The following is an 18,469-nucleotide window of genomic DNA, read 5'->3' on the forward strand; positions in this document are numbered from 1 at the left end:
GAGAAGAGACGCCAGTCCACATGTCCTACCAACCTCCCAGAATCCTTCTTGATGGAATTCATCTTGGCTGAGTGATGCATGTGCCACCAGGAAGGACCCTGAGTCAGAATGACTGGCCGGAGACAACCCAGAAACTAACCCCATCACCATAAAACCCAAGACTGTGAGCCGCACGGCAGAGCAGTCCTCCTGGATTCCCTGACCCTGCTGCTCTCCACCCAGGCACTCCCCACCCCCGCCCCGAAAAACCCTCTTGCTTTGTCAGCACGTGTCTCTTCAGACAATTCATTTCTAAGTGTTAGACAAGAGTCCACTCTTGGTCCCTGGAAGGGGTCCCCCTTCCTACAACATACTTACGCATTATATGTACCTTCCCATTTACAAAACAGGCCTTCATGGGGTCCTTAAATATTCTGCAGTCTATGTGTGAATTTTTCCAGTAAGAAGGGACAAAATAATCATCAATTTTACAAGAGGCTTTCTGAACTGCAAATTGTTAAGAATGTAAGTTAATGGATTTACAACAATCTGCTATGTAACTAAATCTAGTCATTATATTCTTAAAACTGCATTGAGCAGCTGAGGAAAACTGTTTCTTTCACACATCCAAAATGCAATTGGTTCCATAAATATGATATAAAATTATATCAATATCAAAAGCTGTTCTCTAATAAAATAATAAAATTACTTAAATAGAAAATGACTAAAATAGGAAAGAATTCTGTAAGCACAAATGTGAATTACAAAAAATAGAAACATGTTTTCAAAATTTTAACAAGAAGGCTTCCCCAAGGTTTTTGTTGTTGTTATTGATTTTTTAAATAATGAAATTAAATAAAAGAAACACATTAACATATGGATCAACAGGCTTATGAATACAAACAAGGAAAATATATCCATGTTATGAACTATAAAAATCATGTGTCAGTCAAATTAAATTACATTTTTAACTAAGCAGCAGCTGGTATTTTCAAAAACACATGAGGCAGAAATAAGACCTAAATCATTCAGTATGCATGTGCAAGGTTTCACATTCATAAAATGCAACCTCAAACACGTTGTCAGATGGAGGCAAAGAACTCAAAGATTCATAAATAAAAAGCGGGCACAGTTAACAAACCTAAATTCTAAAACAGCCATCAACACTGAAAATTGCATGAAAAGGCCTTCTGAATTGAACTACAAATCTGCCTTTTTAAGGAAACTGATTAGGGAGCCATTGGCTCAAATTGTGGTAAATGTACTAGTTTACATCTAATCAACAAATTAGCTGCAATTAAGTTACACAGACCAGGTAGCACCTAACCAAGAGTTTTAAAGAAATATGGGACTGCTGTCTTGATATTATAAATAGCCAGTATGCCAGAAGACAGTGGACTGCTAATGGAAGAGGCTTCAATAAGACATGTTCTAAAAGGAACCCTGGGAATGACACAATAATTCATCTTATTTCCAGACTGGACGAATTGGTAAAACACTAATAAAAGAGGCATTGTAAGAAGAAAAAACTGATTGCACTGTCAAGATGTCCATACTTCATTAATGACATAAATGTACCCTAATCTATCCTTGTTCTCAAAAAGATAATAAAACCAAAATCCTGCTGCCTTAATGGAAATCACAATACTAGAAATCTAAATTTATATTTTAAAGTATTGCCTTAAAAATTAACAAAAGATAATTTTTTCATGCATCTTAGTAAAAATGTTAATTATCAGAAAACTAAGCCTGACATCATCTTGAAAAAAGAGATGTGAAAAATAACATTTAGAGCATTATGAATGCCAGACTTCATGTTTCTTAAGGAACTACCTTGTTTATTGGTATATATCTCAAGCCTACAAGAATCTCTCTCATATAAATACTTGTTTAATCAAACTAAACTACAACTAAGATAACTATTACCCAGTCTTACCCAGAAAGATATATGCCACAAAAATGAAATTTCCTTATATTTATTGCTTAGTTCCCCCTTAAAAACATGCCATCTACTTCAGTCATTGTAGATAAAAATTTTTCTAAAACATTTTCCATTTTCCTAGCTGTCTCAATTAAAAGACACCAAATGCGATTTGACCTTTTCCAGTGACTTGGGGATCATCATGAACATGCTTTACTGGACCCTAAAGGGTTTTTCTCCTTCATGTTAAGTGTCAATGTCACTTCCTCTCTCTCTGTGCTTAGACTACCAGTAGTCATTCTAACCTTGCTCCACCCTTATATTCTTTTTTTTTTTTGCGGTACGCGGGCCTCTCACTGTTGTGGCCTCTCCCGCTGCGGAGCACAGGCTCCGACACGCAGGCTCAGAGGCCATGGCTCATGGGTCTAGCCGCTCCGCGGCATGTGGGATCTTCCCGGACCGGGGCACGAACCCGTGTCCCCTGCATCGGCAGGCGGACTCTCAACCACTGCGCCACCAGTGAAGCCCCACCCTTATATTCTTTTCTATAATAGAGAAACAAAGAAGTAAACCTGATAAGAATTCTATTCTTTAAACAAAAAATTAAGTACATAAAAAGTTCCAAGAAAAATCAGGAAAAGTATATGGTTTCAAAGCTGAAATTTTGTGACATTTGTTATGGTGGTACAAAGGCATGTTTCCGTCTCTTATTTTAGGTTATGTTCGAGAGCGTTGACCTTTTGATTTATGGCATATTACAAATGTACATGTTTATTTATTATTTAGGCTTAAAGATAAGTTGTATTTATTTCATTAGAAAATTCTGGTGGTAGGGCTGGTAAAATCTGTGTTTGTATGCAAAGCCATACTTACCTGTTTCAAGTAGAACAGAAAACAGAAGCCAGAATCCTTGGAACTTTAAAAATTAATTAAAGATTTTATGTTATGTCCCAGTGGCAGCATTTTCAAGTCAATCTTAGTACATGGAAAAGCAATTTTTAAATATCGAGGGTATTGAAAACTGTAGGTAATAAAACAATTTAGTGGACCTGGGTGAACTTTTTTAATAAAAGGAAATTTCATTTACCAGAGTATCATAGCTAATACAGGTAAGTACTGTTTCATGAAACTTTATTACAGGCTGCATGTTGTATATGTACTGAGGCATGAATAAAAATAAATTTCTTAATGTGGGTTGCAGTCAAAAAAGTTTGAAACCCATATAGTGAGTTTTTAATGTTCTGTAGGTTGTCTGCAATCAGAAAAGAGATTTGTGCTTTTCCACTCATTGCAACAATATTATTCTGTAACATACCATCACAAAATCAAGGTCATTAACTTTCAGGTCTTTGAATGTGGCTGTTTCTAATGAAGTTTTAATATTATATCTAGTACATGGTTAGTACTAAAGATTAAAACCAAAAATGATCCTTTTTTCTTAGTGACATTAAGAAAACCCAAATAAACCTTTATGTGTAGCTATTTCTGATGTTTGCTATTGATTTAAAGATGTTTTTCTTAAAAAAAAAACTTTTATATAATGAACTAAACCAGTTAAAATAAACTATATCAGTTAAAAGCTGTCTAGATTTTTACTTTTGAGAATTGCAATTTAAATTTAACAAAGGTATCCATAAAATATTCTCTAGTTACCTATGTACTGACTATATTAAAGTGCAAATTAAAATGAAGGATCCAACCTAAGTTCATATTTTTGGATACTGATAGGATTCATATTCCAATCAAATCTTAATTATTTCTCATCCTAACACAGCAGAAGCTCCATTTTAACCCACCCACCACTGTTAATAAAGCTTTTTGGAAGAAACTGTTGTGCAACAAAAGGATAAATCGAAACTTGCTATCAGCCTACTAGGAATTTCCAAGTAATGACAAGGATTCATACTGCACTTGAAAAACAACTGATGGGGCAATGAGACTTTGATGCTCAGCGCCACCCAGTGACAGATCTCAGCATACTCCTCCCTTTACTGCCTACTCATTTTGATGTTCTAAGCACTATACTGTAAGCTCAGCACACAGAACGGCATAAAACATTAAGTCCTACTCCCAAGAAACTGAAGTGAGAAAAGATATACCCATGGTGTTTTTTTAGGCTAGAATCAAGCGAGAGAAAGAAAATATTACAGGGCAAAAAGAAAGAATCTATAGTAAAGAAATAGGAAATGCATAGTACTGTTGGCTGGGGTTTGCCCTGGCCTCAGCAAAGAATCTTTCCTATCACAAGCTTTTCAAACACAAGACAGAAAATGAGCAGCTTTAGTTAGCGATCACTTTGTGGTACACTTGACATCACTTTATTAAAACATTTGAAATTATTGTAAAAATATTCCAAATAGGAAGCTCCTTCATGAAAATAAGATATTAATACTAGTTTAACACAATCTGTAAATAAAATAAAATCTAAAAGATTTACCTACCAAAGTCTTCAATGAAGTCTGGTTAAAGTAATTAACAACATTAACTAATTAACATTAGTAACAGGTCTCTCTTAAGCTGAAGAGTACTCAGATATTTATTTTACTATTTAAATTGTACATACATACATTATGAATACCTTTTCTGTGAATGCTATGTTTTAAAACACAAAGGTAAAAAGCCAAAACAAAAAAGCGTAACACAGATACTGATGGTTTTGGAGCCTGGCCTCTTCTGTCCATCTTGGCTATACAGTGGGTTTTGGCACTTCCAGCAATCTGAAAACTGAAGCTTCACTTTACTGTCCAACCTCTATGGATCCTCTGCAGAAAATGTAGTATAACTCTGCTTCTAAATCTTTCCAAATGCCAACTGAAAAAAATTCTCTGGAAAACATTTTCTTTACTTTCAGAACTGGCAACAGAAAGCAACCATGACTCAACCATCAGCCTGGGCACAAACTACCCTTTTTCCCAACTTGGATATCTAACACAGAAAGAAAGTTGTTTTCCCTATAAGGGAAAGAGATGAATTAAAGAAATTAATGGGGAACTTAGAGAATAGAGATAATTTTCAAAACCTAGTTATGATCTTCTTTCATCTGAAGTAAGAAGAAATTAAGAAGTAAAATCTCTTTCTCAAATGATCAAAGCAAGGCAGATGAGAATGGAACAACAGTAGAGAATTCAGAGTGTGAATGTAAAAACTGTTAATTCTATCTACAGGATAAAAATTCCTGGAAACATTACAGTACAGTAGGGAATAATCAATTGTTGAAATAAGATCCAGAACTGTGGCAAGCAATCCTGCCAAGATTAAATCCAACATAATTGTTTCCTACAGGTTATTTTAGGATCACTACAGGCCATGTTGGGAAGAGCTACTCTATGGAAGACGGTATTAGACCCTAAAGACGTTTTCACTCTCATTAATAGGACTTCAATGACATAAGCCATCTTTCCCTCTTTCTTTAGATCCCATCTTTCTTCCTTAACTAGACATTCTTCATTTAATGTGTATCTGAGTGATATGAATAACTTGATTTTGAAGCAAAACAATGTGTGTGGAATCTATGACAAAGGAGGTAAGAATATACAACGGAGAAAAGACAGTCTCATAAATAAATGGTGCCGGGAAAACTGGACAGCTACATGTAAAACAATGAGATTAGAACATTCCCTCATACCATATACTAAAATAAACTCAAAATGTATTTGAGACCTAAATTTAAGAACCGAAACCATAAAACTCCTAGAAGAGCACACAAGCAGAACACTCTTTGACATAAATCAGACCAATATTTTTTGGCTCTGTCTCCTAAGGCAAAAAAAATAAAAGCAAAAATAAACAAATGGGACTGAATTAAGCTTAAGGCTTTTGTACAGCAAAGGAAATCACTGATAAAACAAAAAGACAACTCAATGAGTGGGACAAAATATTTGCAAATGATACGATTGATAAGGGGTTAATATCCAAAACATATGAACAGCTCATACAACTCAATATCAAAAACAAACAACCCAATTTAAAAGTGGGCAGAAGACCTGAATAGATATTTTTCAAAGAAGACATACAGATGGCTAACAGGTACATGAAAAAATGCTCAACATTGCTAATTTTCAGGGAAATGCAAATGAAAACCACAATGAGATATCACCAAACACCTGTCAGAACGGCTATCGTCAAAAAGCCTACAAATAACAAATGTTGACAAGGATGTGGAGAAAAGGGAACGCTCCTGCACTGTTGGTGGGAATGTAAATTGGTGCAGCCACTATGGAAAACACTATTGAGGTTCCTCAAAAAACTAAAAACAGAACTACCATATCATCCAGCAATTCCACTCCTGGGAATATACCCAAAGAAAACGAAAACACTAATTTGAAAAGATATGTGCATCCCGATGTTCACAGCAGCATTATTTACAATAGCTAAGGTATATAAGCAACCTAAACGTCCGTCAATAGATGAATGGTCAGAGAAGATGCGCTATATAACTGAATATTATTCAGCCATAAAAAAGAATGAAATTCTGCCATTTGCAACAACATGGATGGACCAAGAAAGTATAAAGCTTAGTGAAATAAGTCAGACAGAGAAAGACAAATACTCTATGTTATCACTTATGCATGGAATCTAAGAAAATAAAACAAATGTATATAACAAAACAGACAGATTCACAAATATAGAGAACAAGCTAGTGGTTACCATTGGGGACAGAGAAGGGGCAAGATAGGAGTATAGGATTAAAATAGATAAGCAACAAAGATATATTGTACAGCACAGGGAAACGAAGCCAATGTTTTATAATAACATTATGAAGTATAATCCTTAAAAGTTTTGAATCACTACGTTGTACACCTGAAACTAATATAATATTGTAAATCAACAATACTTTAAAAAAAAAGAATGTGTGTTGAAGAGCTATGTAAATTAAGTTACTGGCATTACATTCTTTCATGAGGTTAGGGTAAAGTACATGTAATTTACTGTTTTTCATCTTTTTTATTTATTGAATGTTACTTTCCCAGTAAAAGAAGAGAATTTGCTTTGTTGTTTTAATACTGAATAAATTTGTATATAAAGGAATCTAATTATTAAAACACAGATATTTTTATCAAAGGGTAGAAGAAAGGAATAAATGAATAAATTAAAGAACTAGTAGCACAAAGCTGTTTGAACCATATATGAGTAGAAATGTTTCCATCCACCGAGTATTATTTAATTAATGAAAACTTTGATACAGGATTCTGAAGTAGATTAGTAACAAATGCTATAAGTTACTTTGTAGAAATACAGAAAAGAGTAAGAAAACTTAAATAATTATATTAGATGATTCTGAGATATTTGAGAATTTAATTTCTACTCAAGCTCATATCTACTTGCTTATTAATACTACTGAAATAAAAGTGCAGTTCTGAGAATACCATGTAATGTATCAGCCTGGAGGCCTGAGAGAGAATAATGAAAGGTAAGCCTAGAAAGAAAAACTGGATGCCTATTTTGTAAGATGATAAAAGTTCACTCCAAAAATTTTATTCCTTGTTATTATGATAATAAAGTCACATAAATAATCCAAAAAATGTTTATTTTAACTTTTAAATTCTCATAAAAATTGGGACCTAGAGAAAAATGTTTGTGGAATAAATGAATATCTAGGTTTAGAAATATTTCCAAGAGCATTAAGTGAAATGAACATGAAGCCAATAAAAGGTTCCAATAATACTGTTTATTCCCTAATCCAGTTAAATTTAATTGTAAGCCCTTAGGATTTTCTAAATTAGTTCATTCAGCAAATATTTATTAATCATCTACCAAGGGCCATACAATGTATTAAGCATCTGAGTTGTAGAATCTAAAACACTATCTTTTCCCTCACAGAGACTGACATGGGATTAAATAAGTAATATATAAAAGAAGAAGTGATCTATTCTGCCTTGAAGAAAATCAGGGAAGGTTTCAGATAGGAGATTAAACTTCATCTTAGACCTAGAACAAAGTCAGATTTCCCAGACAGACAAGCAGAGGGAAGATATTCCAGATGAAGGACATGGTAGAAACCAAGACAGACAGGGAGAGACTGCTCAGCACATAAGGGGATTTGTAAAGTCTTGACGATTAAGGTAAGGGGACAGGCAAAGTAGAGATGTGACTTTAGACAGAGACAGAAGTCAGGTCAAGTAGGGGTTTGTACCCCAGCTAAGTTTGGTAAAAGTCACATTCCAACAGAAAATGAGTACCAATATATTCCTTATCATCTTTAATCCAAATGTAACTCCATCTAAGCCCCCCCTCAAAAAAAATGTAGAGGGAATAATATCTAAGTCCTTTCAGCCTCCTGCAGCTATATTTTTCAAAAATAATCACTAGAAAATGGTAACATAGAAGTAAAGAGGTCAGTTTTAAAAGTTGGTGAGTCACATTGATTAAAGAAAAGAGCCAATTTGCAGATAGTCATACAAAGAGAAGACTATTGAAATGATTACTCAACAGCACATTTACTCTAAAACGTAACCTCACGTGAGTTGAATTTTTAAGATCAGAGTATCATAATTTTGATCAAAATTTTATACCTTAGGTAACTTAGAGCCAGGTTTAACATCATGTGGCTTTGTCTCTACTACCAACATGTGGAACTGTAACCAAATATATTGTTCTTTAAAAAGTAACTTTCGCTTGTTGATTGCAAAATACAGTTCCATAAACAAAACCCATATATATATATAAATGTTAATTTTATTGCAGAAGTTTAGAGATTATAATGACAGCATTTAATTTAAGTTTGAGTCTGTGTTGGACAAATATGCACTATGCTTTACAAATGATTGGAAAATCAGTTTTATTTGCCTCCTTTTTTGACATTGGTTTGATTTTTTTTTGTTTGTTTAAGTAAAAATCACTAAACTTGTGCAATGGTAGCATGGAAATTACCTGAGGTGTCTTGTATGACTGTGCTTTGACAAGGGTGGACATAGCTTAAATTATAAAAACTAAAGATTAAAGAAAAAGGAAGTATAAGTTTATGCTGCCTATTTAGAAGAGAACTTTCATCCTTCATAACTATATAACATTATAATGCCACTGATTCATAAGGGGTTTAACTTAATTCTGTAGGGTAGGACACCGGCATTATTAGTGTTCATTTTATATCTCTAATGTTCTTGGTCTTACTGAAACATTTCAGTATACAAAAATACTGCAATATTAATACCCAAGAGAAAAGCCATCATAATGTGGATGCTGCTCATTATGATCAGTGTGGTACAATTTTTTAAAATAAACTATCATGCCCTTCAAAAAAACAATCACTAGAGCGTAAAGTGGTAATAAAATTCAGCAGAAGTACATGCATTGCACCATTTCTGTTTACCAAGCTTCCCTTGAGTTCAGTTAAAATAAAGTAAATTGACTATTTGAAGAAGTTGTTGACTTAGCATTAAAACCATAAGGTAGAAATATCTTGGACTACAATGACAGATTTCTGATAACTAATGTTTATTTGGCTATAAACACAGAACTCTGTATAGTTTAGAAAAGTTCTATTTTAAGTGATTATTTTAATGTTCTTGAAATAACCAGGTATTTTTACAAAATTTAAAAAAATTTTACTTCCCACTGGGATGCCAATTCAGGTCTTCTGAGAACTCTCTGCCTCAGAATGCTACAAAGTCATTTTTCTAACTAAAAGATTTAATGAAGCCTTGACTTATTTACCAAAGAGCCAGCAATGTTTTCTTAATTTCAAATACTCACCAAAAACTAACATTTCCAAACAATTGTATTTTGGCACAGCGAAGAACAACTGCACAAAGATAAACAAAATAACATCGCTTTGCTTTTCCTCTAAAGCCAGCGGTCCCCAACCTTTTTGGCACCAGGGACCAGTTTTGTGGAAGACAACTTTTTCACGGCTGGGGAAAGGCGGGGTGGAGGGGCTCAGGCGGTAATGCAGCGCTGGGGAGCGGCAGATGAAGCTTCACTCCCTCGTCCTCTGCTCACCTCTTGCCGTGCGGCATGGTTCCTAACAGGCCTGGGACCCTGTCCACAGCCCAGGGCCCTTGGGGACCCCTGCTCTAAAGAGCTGTATTTTTCAGATCATACAGTTTTTGTCAGTGTGAGTAAAAGTGACTGTTTTCAGATTAAGCAGCTGGCATGTAATCAACAGTTCTTCTTACTGGCCTTCTGGACATTCCACATATCCAAATACTGACTCTGAGTATGAGTTTTGCTGTATCTCTCCAAGGCAAGACAGATTAAAAGGTTCAAATGTGCTTCTCTTGACAAAAGGTAAAAAAATTAAAACAGTATTCTATCTTAAAATGTTACAAATGATTCAATTTCCTACCCTCCAAAAACTGTTAATTGCATTTCAGCTGTATTATTGGCTACCCCGAGTCACAAACCACTTGGGATAGTTTGTATATAGAAAATCTGCCATTTCCTTTATTGTTAACACATAACTTTCACTTCATCATTTACTTTTAAGAAAGAATAAGAGAAGTCTAGGTTTCTTTAATTACAGCATAATATTCGTCTTCAAAAAAATCTAAAGAATTATAAAAAGTAAACCCTGAAATGTCCATCACCATTAATCATTTGAAATATCTTGATACAATTTTATTTCGTACTTCTTTTCCCTTCTGCTATCTACAACGGAAAGAGTTCCCTTCTCCAAGGAAAGCTCTGTAAAATAGGGCCAATTCTTATTTGTCTGAGATAATCTGGGTATCACTTTGGATAGCAGGCATGACAAAAAAACAACCTTGCAACTACTCTCAACTGTAGCACACAGTATGGTGCTGAATTAAGCTTTTCTCAGTACTCAGTCTCAGGATGCTACATCAGGAATAAGAAAATGAGCTATTTTCTTAAGTCAGTGTATTCACATAAAACTGTGGCTAAATACATGAATGAACCACTATTGATTATCTACAAAGAGCTATTTATTTGCAATTCAGAAGAGAAGCACCATACATAAATTGTAAACAGTTAGGTTCCGTAACATACTTAATACAAAACTTAATCATCAATTTAGCCCAAAAAAATACAGTCATAGATTTCTGATCTGAAGATTATATCTAATAAAGCTAAGAGCCAATCCACCAGTAACCACCCTTAGAAAGGACATTTTCTTTGGGATGAGACTCCAGATGTTTCTCCAGTAATCATGATGAATTTATCCTTATCCATTCACCCTACACTTGATAGGTGATTCATAATTCTTATCCTTGTACATTTATGAAACTTATTTTGTATACATTACACACTGGCATGATTAAACTGTCCTTTATAAGCTAAATTAAAAATTTTACACATCAACTGACGTGAGTTACTATATCACAGGGTGACTTATCAGCCAATGATTTCGTTTCTGAAAGGTTCGAACTAAATTTATGTCTCAATTTGACTGGGCTCAGAGATGTCCAGATAGCTGGTAAAATATTATTTGGGGGTGTGTCTGTGAGGGGCTTTTGGAAGTGATTGGCATTTCATTCAGTAGGCTGAGTAAAGAAGATCCACCCTCACCAATGTGAGTGGGCATCATCAAATTCCTTGAGGTTCCAAACAGAACAAAACGTGAAGGGAGGGCAAATTCCCTCTCTCTCTTCTTGACATCCACCCTCTCCTGCCCTTGGACGTCAGAGCTCTTGGTTCTTGGGCCTCAGGACTTAACACCATCAAATACCCGGGTCCTCAGGCCTTCAGACTCTAACTGAATTATACCACTGGCTTTCCTGATGCTCCAGCTTGCAGACAGTAGATTATGGGACTTCTCAGCCTAATACAGTCAGCATCTTTGCCATTTTTACCCTCATTCTATTTTACACCAGTAATGAAAAAAACACTACAACATTAATAGCTAATACCTACTGCCTACTTACTGTGTGCAAGGCACTGTTTGATAAGCATTTAACAGTGATTATTTCATTTGATTCTCATAACAATCCTCTGATGTAGGGAACATTTAAAATTCTATTTTACAGATAAAGAAATTGAGGCATACAGAGATAAAACAACTTGCCTAAGATCACACTGCTAATGAATGATAAAGATGGGATTCAAATGTATGCAGCCTGTTTCCACACCTTGATTAAGACCAATGTCTCCCTTGTAAATTAATGTCTTGTAAACTTAATATAACTGAGACAAAGACAGAAATCATTAGGAACAACATGAATGAAATCTTTACCCTTAAATGGCTATAACAGACCGTGCTGTATATTTGTGAAGGAAAAATAACAAAGTTAAAGAAAATGTATAGAATAGAACTTTATCCATTAAGACTACGTCTACATGGTGAGTTATAATAAGAAAATTTTTAACATTTTCCTTTCTAAGATGAGAATCCTCAATCTAAACATTTTTACATATTTTTTACATGTACATACTTTTAAAGAATGCAATATACATGTAAGTAGAAGGCTTACTACACTACATAGTTTGATTTAACAAACCTTTATTGCTCTCCTACTATGCACTATGATACAAATTAGATATTTAAATATAATTCAAACATGAACTCTAAACACAGTAAGCTCGCATGTAAGTGAAATATATATAATAAAAAATAATATTGTGATAAAGGGATACAAAGGAGGTATTTACAAAGTGGAGGGTGGCACATTGAACTGGCATCATTTATTCTGCCAGAGAGAGGGTAGAAAGAAAAGTAAGGCTTCCAGAAGAGGTAACTTTCTCAGCTAGCACTTAAATGATGAAACAGTCAGAAATATAGGTGATAAAGGTCACCTTGGACAGAGAAAATAATGTGTGTAAAGGCACAAAGACACAGCAAGTTGAGAGATTTCAGTAGGTTCTACGGCTACAGCATAAAATTCAAGGCAGGAAGTGGAAAGAGATGAGCTGGAGTAATAGCTAAATCAGGAAATTCCACTAGAAGTACTCAGACTCATGATGAGGATCCAATAAAGGGACAAGAGAACAAACAAACCCTCCTATTCATTCCTGGGTTGGGTTTTCACCCTCAAAAATAAATATTCAATGGCAGTATTTCCCTAAATTTTACAGTGAACCACCTCCCTTCCCCACCTAAAAGAAGAAAGTTATTTTAAAAAAAAAAAAAGAGGTATATTCTAGTTTCTAGTTACCAAAGACTTGACTGAGACGAAAATTACATACCTTAATGATGCAATAAACCTTGAAATCAGCAGAATTAGCTTACTTTTAGTTTCTTAGTGGCATGAAATTAATGAAATATTACAATAATATTTCATTTTTGTTGGAACAACCTGTATTATTATAGTTTAGGTCTGGATCAAATCTTAAAATGGTTTAAATTCAAAAGACATAACAACCCTGAAGAGAAGGAAATCTAATACATTTGACTTCAAGCTCCATTTTCCCATTTAAAGGCAATTGAGAGTTTAAATTTGGAATTAATATACAATAGTAACAATACTTATTATTTACAAAGTGCTCTACATTTTCAAACCCTTTTACAGTTATTACTTTATTAATTTAATAAGTTTATTATGGAGGTGTCATTTCTTTCACGAAATGAAAGGAGCAGAGACAAAAATTCAGGCACAGCAGGAGTCAGGGCAGCCTTTCCGACTTAATAGACAAATCATCTAAGATCAAGCATGGAAGGTACATGAAATAATATCCCACATCTGTTCTCTAAGATACATGCGAGACACTCAGGTTTGAGATAGTCAGGTAAAAGTAACAGGCCTCAATCTGGCTCTCCTAACAAGGCCAATCCAAAAACAGAATTGTAAAGTCAGTACTAAAAGTATCAAAAAAAAAAAACCCCAAAACTAAAAACCCATACCTTCAGAGCGGCACTGATGATAGTGAGGGAAGTTCTATGGCAAACTTTGTTTTACTATCTGAAATGCCAGCTTAACCCACTCCATGGAGACAAACTTTATACAAGTGACAGAGTCAGCTTATTACAAGAGAGAAATCCCAATATCAACAAAGATACAGATACAGATGCAGTAATTATACTGGAAGGGTGAAGGCATGAAACTATAGATTAACATTTCCATTCCTAGGTTAGATCAAGCAAGACCACTATTAAACCACAGTTCAAGATGCCCAACCACCACATGAAAATTCTTAGAACCAATAGTAATTATTTATGTCCTAGTCTATTTATTTATTTTCAGTCTTACTAAAACTGCGAATCATAAAACTGATGGCGTTTTCCTCTTTGTACTGGCAGCTAAAAGCTTAGAGTAAATTTTATAGCAAATGAATAAGAATTAAGTAAACTCACTGCTGTCTTTCTTGCCTTCACCATCTCCTCATTTTTTTTTGTCCTTACTCGTTTATTTTTTTTAATCTGAATGAATTGTGTAAACTTTCTTAAAGGCTTTCTGAAATAAGGGAGTATTTAAACTAGCTAACTAAACAAACAGTAACAGAAAAATGAAAAAAGAAACATTACCTTTTCATCAAAATTACAATCAAGTCTTCTAATCAACACGATGAAAGTGCCAGATGAATTGTCTCTTAGTGGCGGAGGCACTATGGGTTCACAGGCATTCTCTGGTTTTGAGTTAATCAAAAAGCCCTAAAAAAAGAATGAGCAGTAAGTTTTCTCTCTGTTAAACTCAAAAAAATGAATTCAACTTACTTCTATAAACACCTTTTGAATCTGTTCCATGTGTTTTGCATTATGCTAGATGAATTATCTGGCAACTACAACAGTTCCTACCCTCCAATTGCTCACAATCCCAGAACTTCTAAAGTAGTATTTGGCTTCCTAAGCAATTTTTTTTTTTAAAGTAAGTTCCATTTTTACTATTAAAGTTAAAAAAAAAAATCACACATAAGCCCATCACCCCGGAGACAACCACTGTTAGCATGCTGGTATATTTTCCAACAATGACTGACATTTCTAAACCAAGCAAACACTTCTTAAAAATTAACTTTTAAATTTCTTTCCTCAAGGGCTTCCCTGGTGGCACAGTGGTTGAGAGTCTGCCTGCCAATGCAGGGGACACGGGTTCGTGCCCCGGCCCGGGAAGAGCCCACGTGCCGCGGAGCGGCTGGGCCCGTGAGCCATGGCCACTGAGCCTGCGCGTCCAGAGCCTGTGCTCCGCAACGGGAGAGGCCACAACAGTAAGAAGCCCGCGTAACGCAAAAAATTAATTAATTAATTAATTAATTTCCTCAAATAATGAAAATGCACAGCGTTTCTAGGAATTTATTATATAGAAACATTAGCCTAGGTATATAAAGGTATATGTAGAAAAATGTCCCCTGTTACATCATTTTTAATAGCAAAAACTGGAAATCATGCACATCGATAAGGCAGCCATTTAAAAAATTATAGTATATTCATACAATAGAAAAATAATAGAATCATTAAAAAGAATAAGATAAATCCTTACATAATAAACTGAAAAGACGTCCACAAGATAACTACTAATTTAAAATGAAATAGCAAGCTGCTTTCCCAGAAATATAGGATGGTTTGACATCTGAAAATGTATTAATAGTTTAAAACAGAAAAACCAAATGACTATCTCAATAGGTGTAAAACACTGAATAAACACATAAAAAGATTATCAAAATCATTAAATTCATTTATAAGGAGGAGTGAGCAATTAAAGTTATGACACAGTGCCCAAAAATAGTCCTGTATGGCGCATGAATTGGTCACACCAACCATCTATTTCACAGGATTTGGCAATTTTGTCAAGTTGCATTGCTTGGCTTGTGATAGGGAATGCTTTCGCGCATGTTTCAGGAATAAAATGCAGCATATCTTCACTTACTCAAAGAATAGCTCCCATTCTTGATTCCATAAAGCGCTTGGTTTTTACTTTGCAAGGAAACAGAACTGTGGTTATCCTTCCAATAATGAATATTTGCTTCACTCATATTAAATTTACTCCTTGCTGCCTTTTCTGTGCCTTTCTGCACACAAACTAACTTTTTGCCTTAAAGCCAAGTCACATAGTGCAGTTCTTTTCAAGACACTTATAACAGCAATTAAATTCAAGCCATGTAGTACCAACAAGGTATATAACTCAACTGAAGTGAAGACAATACGAACAGCTATGACCAAATTTCCCATGTCCGGGAGATGACAACTCCATCATGACTGCCACCTAGCGGATAGCTAGGGAAAGACACATCCCAACTTCAGATATGTTAAAATATGGGATAATAAAATGCATCTTCGAATCAATAAATTTATGGTATGTACAGACACAAAAAAGGGTCTACAAGTGGAACTAGAAAAAGCTTTTTGTTTTTTAATCATTTCTGTATTGATGAATCTGTTATGACAAGCATGTATTATTTTTAGACATAAGAAAATTTATAAAAATTAAATACACATAAGCTTAAACTTAAAAAAAAAAATCTATTTGCATTAATGGAAATTGAAGCCTAAAAAAAACAGGTCTTTTTTTTGTTTTCCCCGGCCACGCCACACAGCTTATAGGATCTCAGTTCCCCAAGCAGGGATCGAACCCGCACCCTCGGCAGTTGAAAGCGCAGAGTCCTAATCACTGGTCCGCCAGGGGATTCCTAAAAACAGGTCTTAAATTCTTAAATATTATCTTTCCTGTGGACTATGCTAAAAAGAATAACTTGATAAAACAGCCTACTAATTCCTATCCTTCACCCAGATGTAAGTCAGTTAAAACAGTGCAAATTTACTTCGTTTCATCCACAAAGTCTACAGAGTAGTGTAATGGGTTTTGCCAATTAATTTGGCAGAACTCTCTGGTCCCTTAAATAAGAGTGACCAAGAAGGTGCTGCCTTAAGCCAGGCCCACATGCCTCATGTCACCCTCCAGGGCCAATCCTTTTTATTAAAAAGGATTTTAAAAGGATTTTTATTAATCCTTTTTATTAAAAGGATGCTTGCTCTGCGATCAAGGATCCTCCTCATCCCTATTTACTGACAGGGGCAATTTATGCCAATATGTAGGAAGCCCAAGAAAACTACCAACGTCCAGGAGACTCAGAAAGGATGCCCACCTTTCTGCCCTTTGTTGTTATAATTCTCTGATGATTAAACAAGGATGCTGGGGACTTCCCTGGTGGTCCAGTGGCTCAGGATCTGCGCTCCCAATGCAGGGGGGGCCTGGGTTCCATCCCTGGTCAGGGAACTAGCTCCCACATGCTGCAACTAAAGTTCCCGCTTGCTGCAACTAAGACCCGGAGTAGCCAAATAAACAAAAAAATATTAAAGTGTTTAAAAAAATAATAAATAAAATAAACATAACAGATAAATAGGGTATGGGAAATTAAGAAAAAAACAGCTCATCTAAATTAAGAATTCATCTGTGACTATTAGATTTCCACAACTGTATTCAATTATGTTCAAATCAAATTTATTAAAAACAAAACAAAACAAGGATGCTGGACAAAAATAGTGTATGCAGACTGGCACCTCAATATCATCGAATGTATAATGCAATAGGTTTGTGGTATATATATTTGTGGATTTTTTAAAAACTTTTATGACTATACATGAAGCAAAGTACACAAAATATAATTTTTCAGCTTGATGAGTTTTCCCAAACTGAACACACCTGTATCAGGAAACAGACTATTAACAGCACTGCAGGAGTTCCCTTCATCCTCCCTGCCAGTCACTACTCCCCCACCCTATCAGCAATGTCACTACATGGACTTCTAACAGCTTAAATTAGATTTTGCCTAATTTTATAACTGACATAAACAGAACCAGACATACAGCAAATTCTCTTTTAGACTTCTTTCTCTCAATACTGTATTTGTGAGAATCATTCCTACTATTCAGCAACCATACTGTGGAGATATACTTGGCAGATCTTTCAATTTTCATTTCTCTATAGTATTACATTGTATGAATATACCAAAATTTATTCTACTGTTGGTGAGCATTTGGGTAATTTCTAGTAGGCACTATTACAAATAGTGCTGTTATAAACTTTCCAGTACAAGTCTTTTCATGAACATATGCATGATATTTATGTACATGGAAGGAGACCCATAGGATATCAAGCTGGATCATAGAGTATCAAGCTTTAGTAAATACCACCAAGCAGTTTTCCAAAGTGGTTTGGGTTACCACTTTTTAACTGGAATGTTCAAATAATCTAAACTTAAAAATCATACTGAGGGCTTCCCTGGTGGCGCAGTGGTTGAGAGTCCGCCTGCTGATGCAGGGGACACGGGTTCGTGCCCCAGTCCGGGAAGATCCCACATGCCGCAGAGTGGCTGGGCCCGTGAGCCATGGCCGCTGAGCCTGCGCATCTGGAGCCTGTGCTCCGCAACAGGAGAGGCCACAACAGTGAGAGGCCCGCGTACCACAAAAAAAAAAAAAAAAAAAGAATAATAATATATGCAGTGATAATGTCAACAAAAATGCTGAAAGCAAGGCAGCAGTGCCTTTTTCCCTTTGTAAGAATATAAAAGTAAAAGCAGGAAGAGAGAGAGAAAAGTGGTAAGTTGTTTTGTTAGTGGATACCTGAAGTTATTAATAACTGCAGCAACAGCAAGCAGTTGACATTTGTTGAGTCATAGCACTTAGCACTGTGTGTTAGGCACTATGCCCTTTAAATGCTTTAATTCAGTTAATCTTTGCAATAATCCTATGAGGTTAACTACTATTGTTATTTTCCTTATTTTAAAGAGGAGGAAACTAAGTCTCAA

The 18,469-nt window shown here is 35.1% G+C and overlaps 1 protein-coding gene across 3 annotated transcripts in view; it reads right to left on the minus strand.

Moving 5' to 3' along the window:
• The window catches only part of RNF13 (ring finger protein 13), a 131,791-nt gene that overhangs the window by 50,899 nt on the left and 62,423 nt on the right, over positions 1-18,469 (minus strand). For all 3 annotated transcript variants that reach the window (XM_030873249.2, XM_060298499.1, XM_030873253.2), the window contains one exon: positions 14,256-14,381. In XM_030873249.2, the coding sequence (XP_030729109.1) occupies positions 14,256-14,381 (126 nt within the window). Of the gene's footprint in view, positions 1-14,255; positions 14,382-18,469 lie in introns of those variants that run through there.

This window comes from Globicephala melas, chromosome 4 (assembly GCF_963455315.2).
Source record: "Globicephala melas chromosome 4, mGloMel1.2, whole genome shotgun sequence".
Taxonomy (NCBI): Eukaryota; Metazoa; Chordata; class Mammalia; order Artiodactyla; family Delphinidae; genus Globicephala; species Globicephala melas.